General features: G+C 42.4%; 1 protein-coding gene across 1 annotated transcript in view; it reads left to right on the plus strand.

Moving 5' to 3' along the window:
- The first annotated feature begins 688 nt into the window (after positions 1-688).
- pdlim2 (PDZ and LIM domain 2 (mystique)) overlaps positions 689-24,764 on the plus strand; it is a 40,919-nt gene continuing 16,843 nt past the window's right edge. The window contains exons 1-6 of the mRNA XM_028578160.1: positions 689-1,126; positions 12,253-12,381; positions 14,246-14,397; positions 18,024-18,093; positions 18,556-18,707; positions 20,805-20,868. Coding sequence (XP_028433961.1) covers positions 12,289-12,381; positions 14,246-14,397; positions 18,024-18,093; positions 18,556-18,707; positions 20,805-20,868 — 531 coding nt within the window. The 5' untranslated portion in view covers positions 689-1,126; positions 12,253-12,288. The remainder of the gene's footprint in view (positions 1,127-12,252; positions 12,382-14,245; positions 14,398-18,023; positions 18,094-18,555; positions 18,708-20,804; positions 20,869-24,764) is intronic.

The following is a 24,764-nucleotide window of genomic DNA, read 5'->3' on the forward strand; positions in this document are numbered from 1 at the left end:
GGCTACGTTGCTCTGACAAGAATGTGCGTTCATAGCAAGTTTAGGATCTATATGAAGAAGAAAAAAAGTAAGTTTAACAAAATATAAAATACGAAACGGCTTCAGTAAAGATAGAAATTTAATGGAAGGAGGAAAGAATAAAGGAAAGAATTATTGACAAATGAATGTCAAGTTATGTTACACTTTCGTGCTTCACTACAATCACCTTCTATATTTGTTCGACACAAACTAGTTATTAAGTTTAACCATTTAATCGGCGACCTGTTGCACCTGTGGCGCCAGGCGAAAGCGTTTAACTTCAATTAACAAGCTGGACCGGACGCGATATTTCTTTCCCCCACTATGGCCACGCCAAGACCCGCCCTTCAATAGCATTCACACACTACTATTGGCCAGGCGTCCATGCTTACATGTACAGGTCGTATCCCCTGACCAATCCCCTAACCCTAACCTTAAATGCCTATAATCCCGACCATAGAGCCGCTTCGTAGGGCGGGTTTTGGCGTGGCCATAGTGGGATTCGTAATGTAACCCACGTCACCGCTTAATTAATGTGGCTCAGTTTGGAGCGCGTGCTGCGCTGCTCTTTGCCGTCAGCAGGTGGCGCGCGGACACAAAACGTAGCTGCAGTGTGTGTGTGTGTGTAGCTGTGTGTGTGTGTGTGTGTGTGTGTGTGTGTGTGTGTGTGTGTGTGTGTGTGTGTGTGTGTGTATTCAGGATAAATGTCTCAATTATCAGCGCTGCACCCTCCTCTCTCGTGCGTCACGCCCAGTTTCGCTGCCTGTGTGTCAGACCTTTTATTTTGGTAATAGCACATGGCGCCGCGAGCTCATCCCAGTGAAACCGCTGCGCGCGCTGCTACAGGTGGTGTGTTCACTGCGTGCCACCTTCACGTCTGAAACAACAGAAGAGAGACGGCGACACAAGGGACTACCAGCTCTTCATCACCGCTTCAGCTGACGGGGGAAACGCATAAAAGCTGTTTTGTTTGCTCGCATTTTGGACGCGGTTGTTGTTTCACTCTGAGGTGAACTGGGACCTGCTGGGTGTGTTCCGTGTTTTATCGATACATCACCTAGATTTAACAGGTGGAGAAGGCACCCTTTAAATCACTGCACTCACCTTGGTAAGTAAACATGGCGTTAATAAAATTGTCTCAACGTCCATAAAGCGTGTTAGCTAACTCGAGAAACTGGATTTGATTTGAGATGCAGCTCTAATCAAAACTCCAGTGCGTTAAACGCTTACATTACGTTTTATTTAGCTGACGCTTTTATCCAAAGCGACTTCCAAATGATGTGCATTCAACCATGAATGTACAAACTCCGAACCGCAAGAATCACATAGAAGCACATTAGCTTCAAATAAGCCGAACTACTAATTTGTTTTTTTTTAAACCATCATCTTCTTAGCCAAGGTGCAGTCGGAAGAGATGCGTTTTTAGCCTGCGGCGGACGATGTGTAGACGTTCACCTTATTTGTTGAGCGAGTGTCTTTTTGTATCTAATGTCATCATCACGTTTCATTTTAAAACGTATGTGCTAGTATATTTTTTATGGCCGTTAGCTAGTGTGATTCATTGTCAGTAAACCCTGAGACTCGTATCTGTTCATAAAAAAAGTGTGGGAACCTCAAAGAGTGCAGTGAAGCCTTGCTAAAGTATGATTGACGCAAAGTATGCGCAGTGTAAAGTGTGCAGTACCCTCGTATGAGCCGTTTTGGCTAATGATGCATGATTAGAAGTGAAAATAAAAGTCAGTCTAACGGACTAGAACAACTTCAGCCCACACGTGGTGCTGGTTTCCAGCACCTACCGTAGACCTTCCACCCTGTTAATGCATCCGTATTCAGGAGAGCAGGGAAGGTTATTCGTTGACCATTAAGCAGTCTGTGTGATTTGTGGAGGGGCTTGACCATGTTCAGCCTCAGGACTCTTGAGGTCAGTATTTATGTCACATTACTTCAGTGTGAAGCTGTTATCTCCTCTCTCCTCCGTTGAGGGTGATGACTCAGAATTAGTCAGGTCCACTGTTCAAGTTCAGTTCCCTCACTCTCTTTCCTTGTGTCTAGAATCAGAAGGTTTATTGCCACAATAAGTACACGTACATGGAATTTGCCTTGATGATAACATAAACAAACCAACACAAACTTATGAAACATTAATATGAAATAAACCAATAAATACAGAAAACAAATATATACATACAAAATAACTGTTGCATAGACACATGACTGGTTCTCCTATTCACTTAATCAAATGTTCATAAATAAATAGACCTGGCTTGTGAGCTCAGCAGGTGGGAAAGTACTTTGAGGTGTTTCTCAGACCTCATGTACAATCCACAACAGTCCCCATGAAACCTCATACCCCCCCCCACCACCACCACCACCACCACCCCCCCACCGCCTGCTGTTTGTGTACCTTCCCCATTGTGATTGTGCCCGGCTGCCTTTCATGTGCTTGCTCTACCTAATCCTGCTCTCACTTTATAGTGTTTGTTTCCTGGTGCTGTTGCTTTTTTTTTTTTTTTTTTTTTTTTCTGTGCTATTTCTCAAGATGGGACATCCAGGAACCAAAAACAGCCCACTGTAATTTTGGATTGAGCGACGCGGTGGCTTTTCAAGAAAACGGGGCAAACTCGTTACCTTCTAACTCGGGAAAAGAATCTGTTTGTTTTACAATTGCACTGAGGTTTTAACTGAACTAACGAATATTTTACACTTCTTTTTTGAGTTTATCTAAATACTACTATGCTGTGTTTTTTAATTTACTTTAGGGCCTATAACCGTTAGTTTGCCTCTGTGATGAACATGTTTACGGTTATGCAGGAAGTTAGTATCATCTTCTGTTGAGTCTGAATGGTGAAAGTGGTTTTTGGTATGCGTGTGTGGTTTTCAGTTTTAGCTGAGGCAGAGGCATTGCAGGATATTTCTGTTCTTTCTTTCATATAACTTCAAATTTTGTACAAACAGTGTGTGAGGCAGAGGATGTTTCTTACCAAGCATCAAGCATGCCGCTGAATGCACCGAGGTGCATCGTTGCAGCGGTGTATTTCAAGAGTGTGCATGTAATGAACTAAGTGGTGGTTGGTGTGTCTTATGTGAGGAGGGCATAATGGTGCATACAGAGGATGTGGTGATCTGTCCTGATTGCCGAGCAGCAGAGTGTTGAGCCTCACTGTTCAGTGTGAACAGCAGTAACATGATCTCCAGATGATGATGATGATGATGATGCAGAGTAGAGGATGGATACCTGACGTGACCCGACGGGCCGGGTTCGGACAGATATTTAGAAATGATGTTCGGGTCAGGCTCGGTCACATCAGCGCGATAAGGCATTCTCTTCTCATTGAGCTCCTGTGTTAACGTGCGCTTGTTGCCCCGTGTGCGCTGATGCCCTCATCTGTTGACCTTTCCCAATGCCTTCCTACAGTTGCTTAATAAAAGCGGGCTTTCCAAGTGGGTTCGGTTACTGCTCTGTCAGATGCGGGCCGGGCTCGGACAGAAAGATGTGGCCCAATCCGCACTCTGATGCAGAGGGAGTTAAGTGGAGCCACTACCACGGTGTCCTTGTCTGGTTACAAACCATACTTCACAGTGGACACAGTCCTGTCGACTGTAGCAGTGCTGCAGCAACGTGATGAAGGGATTAGGGCTGCCACTATTATTTTCAGAGTCTATTAATCTGTCAATTATTTTCTCGATCAACGGATTAGTTGTTTGGTCTATAAAATGTCGGAAAATGGTGAATGACAATGTGGCTCAGTGTTTCCCAACGCCCAAGACGATGTCCTCAAATGTCTTGTTCTGTCCACAACTCAAAGATATTCATTTTACGGTCACAGAGGAGTGAAGAGAATAGAAAATATTCACATGTAAGAATTTACAGGTTTATTTATTTATTTTTTAAATGACTCAAACCGATAACTATTATCAAAATAAAAGATTATTTTAAATAGTTGACAACTAATCGATGAATCTTTGCAGCTCTGGGTGATGGGTAATCTTAGACATTGTCTTTTTTACTGTGGAAGATAAGATTATGCAACATTTCTAAGATTATGTATGTATGTACAGTGGGGGAAATAAGTATTTGACCTCTTGCTGATTTTGCAGGTTTGCCCACTTACAAAGAATGCAAAAATCTACAATTGTAATCATATGTACATTCTAACAGTGAAAGACAGAATCCCAAAGAAAATTCCAGAAAAGTTAAACTCACTACTTGCTACAACGTACTTTTATTCTGCTTGAATTCTGCTTATGAATTCATTAAAATTGATAACCATCTGATGAGGAAAAACAAGTATTTGACCCCCTGGACAAACAGCAAGTATTCTGGCTCCTACAAGCCAGTTAGTCTTTCTTTAAGACACAGCCCCAATCCGAACCAATTATCTACATCAAATACACCTGCCTCACCTCGTTACCTGTATAAAAGACACCTGTCAACACCCAAACAACCAGCATCCAACATCACCACCATGGGCAAGACCAAAGAGCTTTCTACGGACATCAGGGACAAGATTGTTGATCTGCACAAGGCTGGGATGGGCTACAAGAGAATCGGAAAGCAACTTGGAGAGAAAAGATCAACTGTCGGTGCAGTTATCAGGAAATGGAAGAAGCACCACACCACCGCCAACCTCCCTCGGTCTGGGCCTCCACACAAGATCTTGCCTCGTGGGGTGTCCCTGATCATGCGAACGGTGAGGAATCATCCCAAAACCACAAGGGGGGAACTGATGAATCAACTGAAGGCAGCTGGGACCACAGTTACAAAAGAAACGGTTGGTAACACACTACGCCATCATGGATTGAAATCCTGCAGCGCACGCAAGGTCCCCCTGCTCAAGAAGAAACATGTACAGGCCCGCATGAAGTTCGCCATTCACCACCTGGACGACTCAGAAGAAGCCTGGAAGAAGGTGATGTGGTCAGATGAGACCAAAATAGAACTTTTTGGCCTCAACTCGTCGTGTTTGGAGAGCAAAGAACACAGAGTACAACCCAAAGAACACCATCCCCACTGTCAAGCATGGTGGTGGCAACATCATGCTTTGGGGGTGCTTTTCAGCCAAGGGGACGGGACAACTCCATTGTATTGAGGGGAGGATGGACGGGGCCATGTATCGTGGAATTCTGGACCGACATCTCCTTCCCTCAGTGAGAGAGCTGAAGATGGGTCGAGGATGGGTGTTTCAGCACGACAACGACCCTAAGCACACCGCCAAAGCAACAAAAGAGTGGCTGAAGAAGAAGCACATCAAGGTTCTGGAGTGGCCTAGCCAGTCTCCAGACCTGAATCCGATTGAAAATCTTTGGAGGGAGCTTTAAAATTGAGTTGCCAGGCGACAACCTCGGAACCTGAATGATTTGGAGGCTGTCTGCAGGGAGGAGTGGGCCAACATCCCTGCCGAAATGTGCACAAACCTTGTCACCAATTATAAAAACCGTTTGACATCTGTGCTGGCCAATAATGGCTTTTCTACAAAATATTAACATGCTGTTTGTCCAGGGGGTCAAATACTTGTTTTTCCTCATCAGATGGTTATCAATTTTAATAAATTCATATGATGTGATTTTCTGGAATTTTCTTTGGGATTCTGTCTTTCACTGTTAGAATGTACATATGATTAAAATTGTAGATTTTTGCATTCTTTGTAAGTGGGCAAACCTGCAAAATCAGCAAGGGGTCAAATACTTATTTCCCCCACTGTATGTATGTATGTATGTATGTATGTATGTATGTATGTATGTATGTATGTTCGCTCGCTCGCTCGCTCGCTCCAACACCCTTGTTTTAACCACAAATGTTGTTGTTTAATGTTTTGTCATCTCCCTAGAGACTGCAGCTATAGCGGACCAAATGGGTGTGCTTTGGAGAATGCCCAGAATGTTATTTCACTGTGCTCAGTCCAGGGAGAGGCTCGCTATTGCATTCCTTTCCTTTTTAATTCAGTAGGTGTGTGTGTGTCCAGGTAGGTGGCGACCTGTCAGCGTACTGCATGACACACAGGGTAGAGTCAACATCAGGCCGCATCACTGACAGAGGCTGTGGAAATTTTACACAGGGGTATGGCCACCAGCGAGAGCATTCAACAAGTGATTCATTCTAGGAATATTCCCCCCGCAGCCACAGTGGCTCATCTGATCGAGTGTGCCCTTTGCATCAAAGCTCAGCTAGAGCTTTCAGTTAGATGTATTGCGTCTGCTATGTTCATCAGCCATTCTTTCAGCAGTCAGCGTGTTGTAGAGCCAGTGCTTGTTCACTTCTATCCGGTGGATTTCTGCCCAGACTTCAAGCAGAAGAAAAACAGTCTCAGGTAAGCTCTGTAGCGATTCAGGGAGGAGGTGAAGAGTTGATGTAGGTGGCCAGGTTTGCCTGCCAGATATTTCGTTATACAAAGGTTTAGTCAGCAGATCCGACGCCGTATTTGATTTCCACCACATACATATGGTAGCAACTTGCTTTTCCAACTGTTGCATTCCTCGGAATGAATGAGGTGTTAATTCTTAGGGTTCGCTTTGCTAAACATTATGACGGTAATGCACATTAATTGGTTGGCCATTTCACTCTGCAGGTTCCGTGTATTCTCTCGTTAATGCATTTTTTTCACTTTTCAATAATACTAATATAACTGTCAACATTTCAGCTGGTTGCCATAACTGTGCTGTGGTGATCAAAGATAAAGACTCTTGATGTCAGTCATCGTCATTTTTTTTGCCAAGCTCCAGTAAATTACACACACGGCTTCAGACTTGTGTTAGCAAGTTTCACTCATTGAGCCCAAACTACCCGTAACTGCATGTTATGGGTATGTTATGTTAGGTAAACCTGCTAAATTGAAGATTGCGCATCAGTTAGGTGTTATTGAGTGTCTACGAACCTCAGCCTAAATGACCACTCTGACCACCAAGGAGTTAGACTGAGCCTGTAGCACGGGTCTTTTCTCATTTGTAGTCAAAGACAAAGCGACAATACTGCCGCAGTTACACTCCTATGCAGCTAACACCACGTGTATATTTATGTGACAGAAAAATTCTGCTGTACATATGTCAAAGACTAGCGTTATAAAATATTGTTTGTCACCAAGATTTTGAAAAAAATCAATAGTTCTCTGATTTTGACACATTGGTGTCCTTTTTTTTTAAAGTTTTACCATGGGCACAAAATGTATCATTGAAAACTTTTTACAGATACAAATTACCAATGAAACCCTTGAGGCACTTCAGGTCTGAGCAGTGAGCCTCGAATCCAATATTTCAAAAGGCCTGTTCTTCCCCTTCAAACCTCCAGTATCTCTTTTGCCTGTAGGGACACACTCCAAATGTGACAAGTGCCAAAAGGTCTTAAACATATTGAGTGTATACATAACGGGCTCAGATTTTCCCCGGAGAGTGAAAATGTCCCAACGGAAACTGAGATCCAGTCTGAGCTCATTATGGTCTTGTTTACCTGCTGAACATCTCATCAGTCCTGCCACCCCAACCGGCGCTTTATGTGCAGGGTAGCAACACTGAGATTTGGTCTTTGAACAATTTCACTCGAAATATTTTTGATAAGTCTCAAGATGCTAATAGCGAAGACTTTGTGCCAGTACATTCCCTAAATTTTAACATTTTTGATTTGTTGTACTGTGACGCTTTAGTTCATTGTGTGCCAGTAAAGGTGCTGTAGGATTGCGAAGATCTGGGACTTAGCCAAAATTTTTTAACATCGTCAACTTCTCAGTCCCTCCCCCCTTTCTGCTAAAGTCCAAAATGGACTCCTAAGCCCCTCCCTCCCCCCACACACACACACAAGGGAGAATAAATGTGTGTGCATGAGCAGTGATTGACACACTGTTATAATACAAATATTGAGAGGTATTGATAATTATCACAGATAAAATGGGGTGGACTGCAACTTACAATTTTTAAAATTTTTAAAATTCAGCTGGAGTTCGGGAATGTTAGTATAGGGATTAATCAACCACTAAAGTAGTTGCTGACTATTTTTATGGCGTTTGATTAATCGATTGTCTGTCTGAGCACAGCAAAATGGTAAAACCAGCTCTCGTAATACACTTAAATAGCACTATAAACTGTGATACTATAAAGTTTAATCAACACCTTTTGTAAAAACAGTTTTAACCGGAACTGAATATAGGATGTTTGATTTATTGCAATGCTGTTGTATTAAACTACATGAGTTTTAGCTGGGTGTCCTCGTAACTTGTCATGAGCCAATGGATAACCTGTCCAGGAAATTAGGATGCTGCCTCTTGTAGTCTTTGCTATTTTTTTTAATTTTTTTTTTTATATATAGACTGAACCAACAATGGCGGCATAATGCGTCCCCAGTGTGTGTTTTTTTTTTTTTTTTGAAGATGTCGGCATTCTGCGAGCTAAAGAGGGGTAATGTGCGACAGCGTCCGTAGTACCTATGAAATCAGAATTAACACTTTTCATGAGTTTATGCATGTTTTGTCTGGAAGGTTAGGCTTGATTTGGATACAAATTATACCATGGCAAACCAGTAAACAATAATATATCATAGATTTGCCAACTATTAATTTTTTTTTTTTTTGAGGGAGCAAACACACTGGAAGCCATTTGATATTGTTTAAATTATTTTCATAGTTAATGCACTTTGCCTTGGTATGGCCTGTCCTGGCTGTCACTTTCACACAGCTGTCGATTTTGGCTCTGTTGCCTCCTGCCAGCCAAACGGTGGAACATCTCCATTCTGACGCCATACCTTTTTTTTATTTTATTTTTTAATACAGAGCGGCTAGGCAGAATAACAGTGCAACAGCGGCTTGTCAAACTTGAACCCATGATGTGTTAGCATGTACTCCAGGAATGTAGGAATGCAGGTACGTCGTAAACCTTTCCTTTGTTTGTGATTTTGGATGTGAGACTAATTCACTACACCTATAGTACCAGTTTCCATTCTCCTCATGCTTACCTCCGGCTGCGTAGAAACGACTTCATGACTAGAATTCTTCCCATTGTGTTTGATTGTGCTGCCAGGTTGGTGTGGCAGCAGATGTCACCAGAACAGAAGTCCCATTTTTATGGGCATTGGCAGCTGCCCAGCAGTACTTTTGTGCCATGGCGAGGTTTCATTAAACTGTGTTTAGCCCTTTGGTTTATGGGAGCAGCAGTGCAGTATTTAAACCTCATCAGTGGCCAATTAAGCACAGCCCACTTATCCTCACCACCACTATGTGTTTGTCTTCGCCGCTCTGTGTTTGCTCTGCTGCATACTTTCACCTTCTGTTAACTTTAACATTATCCACCACTAGCGCTTTTATGATGCTAAAAGTGAACGTTTACACAGAGAATTAGCAGGGTGCTTGGTCTGTAATGGCAGCGCTATAGGAGAAGCTCATGGAAGTTATTGACACCCCCAGAGGCTGGGAAACTTTGGGGCAGCTGCTCCATGTCATTATCACACAACTGCACTTACTTCTGGAGTCCACCGCAATTTAAGAAACCCTAATGATGGTGAGCCCAGTAACCCTGCTAATTGTCCCAGCCTGTTAATGACTTACCAGGTCTGCACTGCGTGGCCCAAACACTTGTGGAATGTGCAGCCGATGAAATGGGCCAGTGTTTGGAAAGATTTAGGGGAGTAGTATGGCTGATGTACTAGATCCACCCACTTCACTTGGGTCTTTCCAGCAATTTTGCTCCTCATTTCCCTTTTTTTTTTTTTTTTTTTTTTTTTTTTTTTTTTTTTGGGAAACTGTCAATGATTCCAAACATTTCATATTATCAGACGTATCACTTTATTTATAGACATTAATGAGCAGAACATGTACTTCTGTCTGCTTTATCTGATATGCAGTGTACTGTGAACTTTGTATTGAGATAATCAGCATTTAATCCATGATTAACCAATATAGCAAAAACATGGTAAGGCTGTAATTACTTGACACTATCTATTGTGCATAATGTTTTTATTCCTCTGTATGACTTTGTTTTTTTTCTACTAAAGTATGCATAGGACTTTTTTAAATGACCGCAATGACTATGGTTATAATAATGACCAAAAAGTCCAAATTAGGGCGTATACTTGATGATCTGGAAAACTAATCCAGCATGGCATTGTGTCTCTGTAGAATGCAACGGTTAACTATTAGCTGTAATTTCTGCATTTACTGTCAGTTTGATGCAATAAGCTTTGTTGTGTTGGGAGTTGAGCAACAGTTGATTTCAAATTGTTTGGGTGTAGACCTTTTTTTTTTTTTTTTTTTTTTTTTTTTTTTTTTTTGAGAAAGGGAGAGGCAGTCTATACTTAAAATAGCTTATGCCGTTGTTTACGAGTGCAACTATATACTACTTGTTACACTAAGGTGTGTGTGTGTGTGTGTGTGTGTGAGAGATACAACAGACAAGCTTCGTCCACAGCTATAAGCGGAGTCTGAGCAAACTGGCGCATAAATCGCAGGTTATCTGGTTCGAAAAGCATCAGAGTAACCATTCCAATGCTTTGAAGCATATTCTGCTCCAGCTTTGGCCCACTGATATTTCAGAAGATGGTGTAAATGATAACAATGAGTTTAGTTAATCTGGTTCCCCTCCTAAAACAGTTAAAGGTTTGAGGGCTGCAGCTAACTGTTATTTTCATTGTCGATTAATCTGTTGATAATTTTCTCAATTTAAGTGTCCGGAAAAAGGTGAAAGATTTTGATCAGTGTTTCCCAAAGCCCAAGATGACGTCCTCAAATGTCTTTTTTTTTTTTTTTTTTTTTTTTTTTTTCATAACTTAAATATATTCAGTTGACTGTCACAAAGGAGTGAAAAAACTAGAACACATTCATATTTAGGAAGCTGGAATCAGAATCTTTACCATTTATTTAGATAGAGAAATTTAATAGTTTGCAACTAATTGGTTAAACTTTGCAGCTCTATTTGAGAATGTATTTATTGCCAACATCAGTGTCATGTTTTGTAACCCATCTGATTACTCTTCAGTGGCTTGCTGATAGGAATGTTGTCATCCTTGTCATGCTGTTCCTGTTTTAAATGAGAACTCGAGAAGAATTTGACACTGAGTGACTTGCTGGTAGGAATGCCCAAACACCTGCAGGTACTATGTGGTAGAGCAGTTACAGTCCAGCAACGTGAAGCTGTATAGCCCATCCAAGAGCCGAGAGCACACGGTATTTACTCGTATGGATCCTCATTTTTCACGTCCACACAGATTACCGACTGCTGGAACAAATCTATTTGCCACAGACGGTAGCGCACAACGCATTGTCATCACCAATAATGATTTTTGCAATGTGTACTATTTTGAAAGCTCAATCGTCACCGATAATTAAAGCTCTACATCTGGGGTATCTGTTACTTGGCTATCTTGTCATCTAGCCGTGTATATCTGTGATGGATAAAAGTAATAAACAAAAGCTCAACAGAATCTTGATCCATGACATACAACATGATAGTCAGTGCTGACTATCAACCCCCGAATATCATTCTAAATGAAGTGATTTCTCCCATATGGAAAATCAAACAGGCCTGCGGAGGACGTTACAATATGTGTTCTTTCTTAATATTGCATTAATGTCATTACAGAAACCTCGGTCTACAAGATAATAGAAACAATGAAAACTCATATGGTTTCACTATACATTGGCGTCTCCAGTGGTTTGATTTTTAAACACTAGATTAGACAAATTAACAACAGACTTTTGTGGAAAGCAAAAGCTATACATTTTCGTGCAAACCCTAACCGTACAAACAAAATATCCATGAAGGACCGATAGAAACGACTGAATTGTTTGACACCTTTTATATACAGCCCATTCTTATAAACAAGTCTCGAAGGGCTGCCATACTTGATGCCGTATGTCATGCCACACCACAGTATACATGCCCATTAAACCCCACGGTCACAGAGAAACTCTACGAAGTGTTCAGCTCCTCGTGTGCTCGCACGGCTTTTTGTTGGTTTCCTTTGTCCCAAAAGAGCATTTGGATATAATGAAACTCTTTTTGCTTTGAAGGCACTTTAGCAATGTTTGTCACATGTCTTTGGTTTCGGATTCTTCCCATTCCTATTTGATGTGGTAATGCAATCCATGTCGAGGCGAAAGGCGGCTTATGCAAATATTCACCGTCTTCACCTGTTCTGATATACAGCCTCGCCGCGTGACTCTGATGAAATGAAAATGTTCAGCCGTGCATGTTTGTGTCCCACATGTTACTCTCACTCAATCTCATGCTCCGGTTTCTTCTTTTTTTTTCTTCTTCTAGGGTTTTCGACAAGAGTGTGTGCTGACTGATCACTAAATGGCGCTGACGGTGAACCTTATCGGTCCTTCACCATGGGGCTTCAGAATATTTGGAGGAAGGGACTTCAAGAAGGCCATAACTGTATCAAAGGTACTTGCGGCCCTGTTGCTAAAACCCGCTGCACCTTATCAAACCATATCCTCTTGTTTTTGTCAAAACGCAGCCTGTAATGGCATGTCATGCAAAGTCAACTTCCTCCTCACTACGTCTCTTTTCTTGTCTTTGTTTGTGTCCGCGGGCTGCTTCGTACCTATTTCCTTGACTGCTGAACCCGTTAGTATAGAATGGAAGTAGATTACATTAGAAGGAAACCACTGATTACAGTTACAGTGGAAGTTGAGGTGGGGTGGGTGAGGGGTTCCTGATCCCAGAGTGCAGTCTGTGAATGTGGGTTTGTGTTTCTTTGCCAACTCGCGTGCATAACCACGTGCATCAGTAAATTCCCAGTCAGTGTTTAAAGAAAAAAAAAAAAACACACACAAAAAAGTGGAAGATGGAATAAAAGAAGTGGAAACGTTACCACTGTAAGACGGCACAAAGTAAACAGCGCCAGAAAAAAACTTCTGCATGCCAGAGACACCCAGGTCTGCACATTCTGGTCCTACACCTCCACGTCAGCCTGTTTTCCTCCAGTCAGACTTCCCTTAGTACAGACCATTAAGGATAAATTATGGCAAACTCATGGCATGGCACCAGTGCTTCACACAGACTTTGACTTCAAAAGCTTTTATTGCTTGACCCCTCCTGACAACATCTGCTAGAAAAACCGAGTCGTCCCATGAATACGTCTGCATAAAGTGTGATTGTGTTACTGCTAACCAGTAAACACCACCAGCACGTTTGCTTGTTTGAAATATTAAACGGGTTCTCTGAAGTGACGGGGATTCCTGCTGAGAGAGAAACTTGCATCATTGAAATTGGTTTGCAAAGCGCCCCCCCCTCTCTCCCCCCCACCATCTCAAGTGGTTTGCACTTGGTGCAGAGATGACATGGATGCCCTCTTTTATTCCTGTTGGCCTGAGAGATGGCTTGCCCCCGTTTTCACTCTTGCACCGACGCTGGAAAAGAACCCCCAGCTGCTCTCAGTTTATGTGAAACCAGGCGTGTCCTGATCAGAAAAGGCACGCAGTATTGTGGGTCACCACAGCAACGCTTAATTGCCTCTTGAGTGGGCCCACAGACATGGCACCTCTGCCCCTCTTGTTTGGCTAAACTGACAAACAGCCCGTTGCCTGGCACTCTCTCTGCATCCATTTTTCCTCTAGAGATGTAAAAACGAGTCCTTCATCCTCTCTGATTGGCTCTTTTATTTGTTTTGTTTTGCATTCTTTGCTTAATTGTCTCTCTGTTCTTAATTCTGCGGCGAGCACTGTTTGTGGCAAATGTCATATTTCTCTCTAAAGTTTAAGTGGGACCAGCCTCCTCATTTTGCCTTTTTAGCTCTAGTAAGCCTGTGCGTTTGGGTGTGTGTGCCTGGGACACGGGAACCGAGCTGAAAGCGGTGGCTTGGACGCCATGTTTCGCCCCATTAGTGTGGAATTCCCTCTGATGTGGTGGTATAGCATTGGCTTTGACATGTGGTGAGGCTGGTTGCAAAGGTCAGGGCCAGTCAAACCATCAAGTAGAGTCCCACTAACGACTTCTCTGCCAAAGGGTGTCATGAATCTGTCCGCTGATGACCAGCACGGCCTCGTTCCATGTGTTGGTTTTTACTAGGAGTGTTAACTTATGAGTTGGAGAGAGGGAGCGAGAGAGTTGAAAAAAGTGTGAACACACAGTTTCTCATTTACTCGTTCATTATTACTGAATGGCAGCCACTGACAAATTGTCCACACAGCCTGAAGATTCAGAACGGTCTATACTCGCCAGATGGATAGCAGACGCAAAGTGTTATGTTCAGAGCAGGACCTGGGGCCAGTAGGACCTAACTGGAGCTCAATCTTCTGTTCAACAGGTCAACGGGGGCAGCAAGGCAGAGAAGGCCGACCTGCAACCTGGTGACATTATCTTGGAGATCAACAGGGAAAACACGGCGGACATGCTGAACGTGGAGGCCCAGAACAAGATCAAGAACTCAAAGACTCAGCTGCAGCTGGTGGTGGAGAGGTACGCTGACATGCAGATCTGCCATGCAAACAAATCTTCCTCCTACCATCACTTGCGGTTTTATGTCCTGCAAACAGTATGTTTATCTTGGATATGTAAGCATAAAATGCATACAGTGCCATGCGACCTTCTGCAGCATAGTTTCCCATATGAATACCCCTAATCTTCTGTTTGTGCCAAGACCAAAGTCGCTTCAGCTTCCATCTTTTTTTTTTTTTTACACTGTTTTTAACTTTATCATGCAGGCACTGTACAAACAAAAACAAGTGATTGTAATCAGGGGAAATGCCAGCATGTGAGTGCAACATTGTTCCCTTTCCTGGTCCTTCTTCATAAATGCTGTTTTTGAGATTTGCCAAGACCTTGTTTTGGATGATGGGGAGTTGGCTACTAAAGACGTTTTCCCTTGAGCCAGGACTGCTCTTGGCTGGCATTTTGATTAAAGGTCCTCCCTAAATTCTCATTTCTTGTCACTGTTGCCCCACACCCCCTTCTCTCTTTTATACACACACACACACACACACACACACACACACACACACACACACACACACACACACACACACACACACACACACACACACACACACACACACACACACACACACACACACACACACACAACACACACACACACACACACACACGTGTGTGCTTTCACATGCATCCTCCTTGGATGTCCCACGTCCATGTGAGTGAATTTTTCCCTGCTGACCTCATGTCTCCTACCAAGCCAGAAACTACACCATTACTTCTGGCCTGCCCAGGACAATGCCACCATGTACCTCTGCCCTGTCTTTAATCCCCTCTCTGTTAACAGTCGGCGGGGTAGCGGCACCAAGACTCTCATGTACCTCACAGGCTTCTGTCTTAATACCTCGCAACAAGCATATTACCTTCAGGCAAGCTTTTAAGAGATCTATAATTGAGTAACACAAATCTATAACATTTGATTTTTTTTTTTTTTTTTTTTTTTCTGCGCTTATATTGCTCCCTTTTTCCAGCTCAACATCTGGTTGGCAGTTTATTCTCATCAAACCAGCAGCGATGTGGTTACTGGCTGTCAGCCCACAGATGGTGTTGCCCACTGGAGGGAGCTGGCATCGGCGCATAATCAGTGCTTTTTAGGCGTACATGTCTGCTGCTCTATACAGAGGCAGTGGTTTATTGTTGGTGCATCCAACAACATGTTCATCCCAGACATTAGCTAACTGGGGTTATTTTTACATAACAAAGCAACCACACCATCGCTGTCTTGTCATTGACCCTGAATTTTCTTTTAGTTGGGCTTTGTTTGCACTTGTTTGGACTTCATTGTTCATTGATGCTTTGTGGATGATGTCACGTTGACCAAAGCATTTCTCACTCCCTCTGTTGCGCTCTCTAATTGAGGTGTGTGTGTGACACACGTGTTTTTTCCTGGTTTTAAAGGCTGCATTACAGTGAAGTCATGTAATTTTGTCAACTCACCAGACTTACTAGCCGTTTTTATTATTTGCCTTTACCCACTTAATCATTATATCCACATTACTGATGATTATTTATCACAATCTCATTGTGTAAATATTTTGTAAAAGCGCCAACAGTCAACCCTAAAATATCACGGCAATATTGATGTATTTGGTCAAACCTATCGTGATATTTTGATTTTCTTTATATCGCCCAGCTCTCTCAGATCTCTGCAGGGTAAATCCAGACAGCTAGCTAGACTATCTGTCCAATCTGAGTTTTCTGTTGCAAGACTGAAAACCACCTTTTGAACGTACACGTTCCACCAAAACAAGTTCCTTCCCCGAGGCTATTTTGCAGAGGCACCGTCATTGTGTCTGGCACTTAGCGCCGCCCAAGATGATGAGTGCTGTGTGGACTAGCCACACATTCCTCCGGACCGCTGTGGAGGAAGGTCTGGCAATGCGAAACTAGGAAAGTATAAACATGTTTTGTATTGATCAAAACGTGTTGCAGCAGAGTCCAAAAAAAACATGAAAGTTGCCATCGAAATTTTGGCAGTTTTTTTAGGCGGGGTTTTTATGTCTCTGCTTGTTTGGTATACACAGTATGTGCCGCTTTGCTTCTTGTGGATTTGAATACTCTGGCAATATTAAGGTGTGTTTTGACTGATTTCAGTTCTCAGAATGAAGCGGTATTCTTCCAGTGCACATGTTTGAAGAATCTGCCTTAGGTAGGTTAGCTCTAGGTCCCTTTTTTGAAGACAGCGGTGCACTGTGTGGTATAAAGTCAATGTTGGCTGCATTTTACTAATAAGAAAATTCTTCTACTGTATTATGAAGACCTGTGACCAGAGGTCATCTGCTACAGACTAGACACTGATCTGATCACTGACCTAAAATACATCTCATGGTGTAAAGACCAGATGTACGTAGAAAATGGAAGTTTAAAATCGCAAGTTAAGTATTTCTCTGCTGAACAGTTGCTAATTCAAAGTAATGAGTTTTTCAGGTCTGCCACATTAATATCTCTCCTACGGGAAGAAATGTCTTCCTGCTGCTGTATCAGTTTTCATCTTCTTGCCATCTCTCTCTCTTGTACGCAGTATGTGGAGCCCAGGCCACAAGAGGTGTGTTTCTGGGTGATTTACCACAGGCATCCAGGCCTTCCTGTGAGCCTCATTACCCCGGGCTCAACCAAAAGCCCATCAGCCTCTGGCCCTGCAGCCGGGGGGGTGCGGGGGGTGCTGCACTGTGTGTTTGCATTGGCGCTTGTACCCATATTTTCCCCTCCGAATTGAATGGTGGAATTGCTAACAGAATGCGCTTTCTATTTAAGAAAGTCAAACAAAAAGTGACTAGTTGGAAAGACGAGATCCATCGGGAGAATATTTTCAAAAGTGGGACAGAGTCTGCGATACTCGTCTTCTGCAGTAGATTCATGGGAACATACTACTGGATGTTTGCCATGACATTAGCAAAGTGGATGTCACAAATTGTTCATTTGTACTTCCTTACACTTATGACCCTTAGAGAATATTTTTTTTCTTCACTCATTTTTTTCCAAGTTCTTGAACATGATATTACATGCTTTTGAGTAAATCAGCTTGTCCAAAATGTCACTCAGACCTGTTTTTAAATACCTTGCATTCTTACTGCCTTAGTTGATTTCAGTTCCTTTTTTTTTTTTTTTTTTTTTTCTTAAAGCTGCCAAACACCCATTTTATTGAGGAGGAGAGGGGGCGGGTGTGGCCTTGACCAACTGCCACTTCTCGTTTGAAAGCCATGATGTCTCTCTCTCTCTCATGGGTGGGCCAAATTCTCTGGGCGGGCAAAGCAGAGAAAGGGGAGGTAACCTTGCTCCTTATGACCTCATAAGGAGAAAATTCCAGATCGGCCCATCTGAGCTTTCATTTTCTCAAAGGCAGAGCAGGATACCCAGGGCTCGGTTTACACCTATCACCATTTCTAGCCACTGGGGGACCATAGGCAGGCTGGGGGAACTCATATTAATGTTAAAAAAAACTCAAATTGAAATTTTCATGCCATGGGACCTTTTTTTAACTGAAAACACCTGTATGGGTGTTCAGGACCTTTTTTAAATGCAGTGATGAGGTTGGGTATGCAGATATTATCAGTGTTTACAGTCAGTTGATCTCTGTGGTTTTCTTTTTTAAGACCTGAGCCTCCCAGCCCTGGACAGACTAACGGCATCGGCACCCCTGAGCAGCTCACCGGACGCTTCCAGGTCAGTGCTGCAGCTCCACGGGCGCTTTAATCCGTCTACAGTTTGTTGATTACTCAACATCAAATGGAAATTTGATGTCTAGAACAGTGGACTCCACATCATTTTGAGCCACGGCATTGCTCAGTGCCTGCTTTATTTGGATAATGTGTTGTTTTGACCATACAGGGTGTGCTGCTTCATTTCTACTAATGCATGCATCACACATCTGTTTATCACATATTTGCTCATTTCACTTTCCCTCAAGATGGAAGCAATACAAGCCATCGCAGTGGTTTAGTGCTTGTTCCTGTGTTTTTATTGGGATCATAAAGAGTCCCAAAGCAACACCTACAAAACCTGGTGATACGGAGTACAAAATCTGTTTAAGAATATGACATTTACTACAGTGTGGCAAAAATGCACTCTTAAAGATCAAGTTACGTTTATCTGATACCAATGCAATAGGATTTCTCTGATTTGTAGGAGGCAGTAATAGTGAGCAGAGACGAGAATCAGAACTACAGAGAGTACACCATCTCCAGCCCTGCGTCGCTGTCCCCTGGACCTTATTCGCCAGATCCTTTTCCCAGTCCCGACGGGAAGAGGGAGAGGCTGACACCGACCATCAGCAAGAGGTAACTCGCCTTGACCTGCTGTAGTAGTAGTAGTAGTAGTAGTAGTAGTAGTAGTAGTAGTAGTAGTAGTAGTAGTAGTAGTAGTAGTAGTAGTAGTAGTAGTAGTAGAGATCAGCATTGCACTGTTCAAGCATGCAGGTCAAATTTGGGTTTTATTGCATATTTTTCATATAATTAGCTTCAAATGCATATTTGATGACAAGAATGTTTTTTTTTTTTTTTTTTTTTTTTTTTTTGTCACCTCTAATGAAGAATCCACTGTGGACATTAAAAAAATGCTTGAAAAATTAAAGCATTACTGCAACATATTAGCTCGGTTGTGATATTTTTAGATGTTGGACAGATGCTGAACCCTCAGCCGGTTTGTCTGCTTCTGCGTTGTTACCGTGCTTACCAATGTTGTAACGAAAGTAAAAGATTGTACTGAAGTCACACACTTGATCTGGTCACTAAAATCTAAATTACAGTTTGGACAATCAGCCCTTCAGCATGAACATGTTCTAAGATAAAGTCTTGGGGCCTTTTTTTAAAGCTCGTTTCAGATGGACGGTTGAATCTTTTTCAGAAAACCTGTCCATTCACTGCTTCAATAGACTTATATCTGGACAAAAGGTTGCAACAAGCGCTCTCTTGACTTTACAACAGGCCCAGAGTCAATAGGTATGGGAATAACAGACAGAAAGTGGAGCCATGGGATTGTACTGTAGTAACAAAGGATATGCAGAGGATATCGCATTCCAGCGTTTGCATTCACTTTAACAAAAGGCAGAATGTGGAACGTTCACCTCGCTCTCTCTCGGCACACGGCCGTTTGTTGACTCTCCTGGATAACTCTTAGTAGGTCACGTTTTAAAACTCAAATTGTCCAGACTGACTAAGCTTTCTGTCCTGCACACACTTAATTTCCATGTTGTCATAAATATAACTTGAATTCTTAGTAATAGTATTCTTCTTACATCTTAATTTACCATTTAAACCAGAATTATTATTCCGAGTAAAAATTGTGCAGAACACTTGTTCTTCAAAATATAAGTTTACGGACCATTAATCAACTTGGAATTTGTACAAATCTTCACAGCACGGGGAACCACCAGTACTTTGGCCATGTTTCCATTCATTTATCAAGCCAATTTTAAGCAAAGTTTTGAAATGTTGCAAAAAAGAAATGCAAATTCATCAACTGGTTTGGAGCGAATAAACTCTGGTACAGCGTAGTTTGGTCAGAAGTTGTCACTCTAGGCTACGCATGGCTGTAATCCGCCAGTAAACAGAGTAGAAGTAGAGGTTTCTAACAAGAAAACAAAACAAGTCGCCTTGGCCATCTAACCATCTACATCTTCGGGAATTTGGTTCAGTTGGGCCAGTTTTAATTGTTTATTCATGTCTGCTAGTACTGGCCTTGTTTCATGCTGTCCCGATACAAAAAAAAAAATGAATGCCAGATGCTGACAGCTAAAACAGCTGATCAGTCCTGTGAGTGAAATATTTGTTATGCAAGAACTTATTCTGCAAAGGTGTTTCCATATTCCATTCAGAATCAACTATTTCTCCACAAAGGCACAAAACCCCTCAAGCAAGCGTAAAAACATTTTGCGCAAGTCAAGGAAGTTTTGTTAGAATTTTTCCATTTTAGATTTTCAAATGCAATACTTCAAAATGTGCATTTTTAAAATCTTTGAAATGGAAAAACGGCTTATGGTTAATTTTAAAATGTATGAATATGGCAATGTGGTTAAAATGCTTTATCACATTAATAATTTCCCACTAATACATTACTACGCTACTAAATTTGGAAGATCAACTGAAAATTGAATAGATGAAATAGCAGACAGGAATTTCTGTTTTTGGCTGACAAATTAGAGTACTTAATTACATTGATGCAAAAGTCATAAAAAAACAATATTTCAATTAGTCTGTCCCACTTATTAGCCTCATACACCCAGAGATATTAAAGGATAAATACTTTACCACATATAGGATTTGAAAAAATTCCCAGATTGACACATTTGTCTGTCTCATGTTATACTGTGTATTGTCATATTGCCAATCCCAAAATCAAACCTGTATGGTTGACTCTCTGTTGCCTTTATCTTCTAGTGTCCAGCTGCGTCCATGGTCTCCAGTGGAGAAGAGTCACCGACTGTCCAGACCGCTGTCACAGGTTGGTTTCTGTTTTATTTAAACCAGCTAAATTCTCTATTCATTCCTTCTGAAAGTTTTTAGCTTTCTGAGATATGCTGTCCACCATTTGTTTAGTCAATAACTGCCCACCCTGTTAGAGAAAAGCAGCAGAATTTTGGCTATAACATGTTTTTACTTAGATGTGGACAACACTGTCTCTCAATTCTGTCTCCTCCAACCAAAAACAAAAGAAGTTTGTGAGCCTGTTTTTTTTTATTTTTTTTTTAAACTGCTGTAAAATAAGTTTGCTATTTCATACTTTGGACGATATGATGGGTATCACAGCAGGAGTAGGGTTGGGCATTGTTTTGGATTTTAACAATTCTGATCCAGATTCTTTCTTTCGACTCCGGTTCTTATCGATTCTCGATTCCGATTCTTTGAGGGGTGGAGTTGAAATGGGTCACATGCCTATTTTCACAAATTAGAGGAACGTTTTATTTTGATTCAATGGTGGTTTGCAGTTTTAAAGCGTTTTTCATTGTAAAATAAAGCGATTATCGGATTTGAAACCAAATCCTCTAATTGATTCTACTGGAATCGTAATTTTTGAAACTATTACAAATAAGAATCGGTTCTTGATGCCCAGTCCTAGGCAGGAGTAGTGCAGCAATAGTGAACAAATGCATAATAATGTTTAAACGTGACATCCTCACAATGCCAATCTGTCATTCATCTGTAGCTCCTGATTTGGGCTGCAGTTTGCTTGGTTAGTACAGCTGAAGGTTGTTGTCCTCGTCTGTAGATCTGTGTGTATTTACTGTATTTTGACTGCACTGTCGCAGTCTGCAGGAATAACATGTTTCAATTCTTGGCCTTTCCTCTTGAATGGTTACTCTGATGCCACAGAAGATGCCCTACAAAAGGTTTGTGGGCCTCAATGCCCTGTACGTGGACTTCAGTCGAGGCAGGATACAGAGAGGGTTTGACATTTTTATAGCAGTGAGTGTATGAACTAGAAAGGTCAGTCTCTTTTGAAAATAGCTGGCATTAAGCTGAATAACAGTCTGGTGCCGTTTCATTCAGAGCCAGCTCCAAGGAAAAAAATAAATACTTTCCTTCAAAACAATGGCCTTAACTCATTTGTCTCAGTAAGCAGTAAAATATGATGTGGTAAAATACAGACTTCGGGTTATCATGAGACTGCAGCTAAACTATGCTGTGCTTATTTACCATTCTGCAATGAAGCCAAGAAGGGACTCGGGCGTCTGGAAAGACTTCAGTGAGTTAAAGAGGGAAAATGCTGTGGGAAAGTTCATCATGAGCTATTTCAGCTATGCCTACATGCTTAGTCGCAAGCATGGGTCCCACTGAAAGAATGTGCGAGGTGACAGAGCAGGAAGAAACATACAAGAATTCCATCCATTTTTATAACACTGGACATGACCTAAAGTTGGATAAATATGCAGAGGTTTGAACTTAAAAACATTTGAGCATCTAAGTTCTAAGAAGCTGCTGGCTGAGAAGGTCCATTTTAAATGTTCTCTTTGAGTTTGGGATTCTTTGTGTTGACATGTTAAATGGGATTCAGATGCACATGTCCCTCAGCGGTGTCCACCCTCTGAGACTGGTCGCTTACGTCACAGTAGTTTTGATCTCTTTCACACTGGGAGAAAGATGAACCAGGCTAGCCATGATGTAACTGGGGTCAAAGTGGTGCTTTTGAGGATGCCATCAATACATTTCTGAACCTTTTTTTTCCAAACAAGTCTTTATCAAAATAAAATGCTTCCGTCAGTCCTGACCGCCATGAATGTGGTCCCAGCAAAATATAGTCTTTGGGAATGCAAGACAGAGTCCCTCCTAATAACTAATTTGATGCGAGTGCAAAGCCACATGGCATGTTGCCTCCCTATTTGTTTTAGAGCTGGGGGGGTGTGCAGGGTGTCTGTTTGTGCAGACATGAATCAGCTCAGCTGACTGGCTCGCCGTTTAGGCAGATTCAGCTGACGTGAGGGTGATATGTGATGTTCATTTGGACGACGGACGCCTCAGGCAGACTAAAGATGATGAAGTTGTCTAGTGTCAAGTCCTAACACTTGCAAGTGCTTTGTTTTTATGTGCCATTGCCCCCCTCCCCCCCCCCCTTCCCCTTTTAAGCATCAATCCAAAACCACATTAAAAAACAAAACCACTGTGGAGTTATAGTGGGGCTGTGGCGAGCAAACCATAGCAGCAAACTTCCGAATTGGCCTATCAAAAAACACATTAGGATCTGTGTTGTGGCTCAATCTGCGAACCCTTAGGAATGGACGCGCTCCTGTCGAAGCGGTCCGTCCGGTAGGCCCTGCATGTTTGTGGTATTATGGAGTCGCCTGTTTTCCCATTCTCCTTCCCATCTTTAAATTCACCCTTTTCTCAAATTTTTCTGACGTTGGAATCCGTATGGTCTTGTATCCTCTGGGAGACAGTACAAGACTGCAATTTGAGATATCTAATCGCTGATTAGTCCTTTTTTTTTTTTTTTTTTTTTTTTTTTTTTTTTTTTTTTTTCTGGTCTTAAAGCTGATTTGGAAATGGGCTGCTCTGCTGTCTATGCCTGACAGCCTTAGTGTTTACCATCATCCAGCTTAGTGGATGAGAGTTTTGGGTTTTGGCTGACCCCTTCCTCCAAGGGATGTCTACCCTGGTTTTTTTTAAAAGTGGTGACGAGCCTCCTGCCGCAGTGCTGTGATTAGTGAGTGGAGTTCTTTCAGAGCACTCTGTGGGGAAATGGTTGGGAAGAGGCCTGCCATGGGCACACTGTGCATTATGCTGCTCGGGCTGGCAGGAACACAGCAGCCCAGTGAGTGCTAAGATGCGGCACTTCCATGACAAGGGCCTCTGTCCTGCTTGAGAGGTGCAGAGTGCTGCTGTATCAGGTGATCAGTCTCTCTGAAAAGCTCCTAAAAGGCTTTTCCACCCTTGTTTTGACTCCCTGAGTGAGGAGAGTGGGATGCGCAACAGGATCCCCCATTTTCCAGGGTGTTGGATATCCTGAGAAAAAGCCTGTGTACAATAGTGGCTGTGATGGCAGAGGCTGTGGAAGGCTTGTGCTGCTTTTTTCCTCGCGTCACAAGGCCTGTCATTGTGTGATGGGAGCTGGAAGAGACGGGGCTCTGGGGGGAGCAGAGTGGACACCAGGGAGCCCGCTGAAATTCCCAAACTGTACTTAAGCCATCACACAACTCTGCTCAGCCCAGTGGCTGCTAAAACACAGCAATGTCCACTGTGCCTCATCATGGAGTCCAATGTTCCAAACTGCCTGCAGCACCATACAGAACATGTGTGATAATATGCTAGAATTAGAATTGCATGTTTTAAAATGTTACTGTACCTGCACTTCATCCTCATTGAAGACTTTTGGCCTTTTCTAGACATTTTCAACCTACGGTACATGGACTGTATTTATATAGCGCTTTTCTGGTCTTACTGACTACTCAAATCGCTTCTACATACAGGCACCATTCATACACTGGTGCCGAGGCTGCCATACAAGCTGCCACCCCGGCGCAGCATCGGGGGCAATTCAGAGTTCGGTGTCTTGCCCAAGGACACTTTGACGTCTTGCCCAAGGACACTTCGATATGGGACTGCCAGGAATCCGACCACCAACCTTCCAATTGGTAGGCGACCGCTCTACCACCTGAGCCACTGCCGCCTCATTCATTCAGATTCTTGTTCGTGATTAGTGCATCGAGAGTTTGTACAGTTTTCTTTTTTTAAAGCAACACTAAAAAACTTTTCCCGCTTCGATCCCCCTACAGGTTGGAAGCGGAATTGTCTCATTCGAACTACAGATCCACTACCCGATCTGGCAAACTTGCATAATGTAATGTAATGGACAATTCCGCTTCCAACCTGTAGGGGGACAAAAGCGGGAAAAGTTCTTTATTG

This window comes from Perca flavescens, chromosome 5, assembly GCF_004354835.1.
Source record: "Perca flavescens isolate YP-PL-M2 chromosome 5, PFLA_1.0, whole genome shotgun sequence".
Classification (NCBI taxonomy): domain Eukaryota; kingdom Metazoa; phylum Chordata; class Actinopteri; order Perciformes; family Percidae; genus Perca; species Perca flavescens.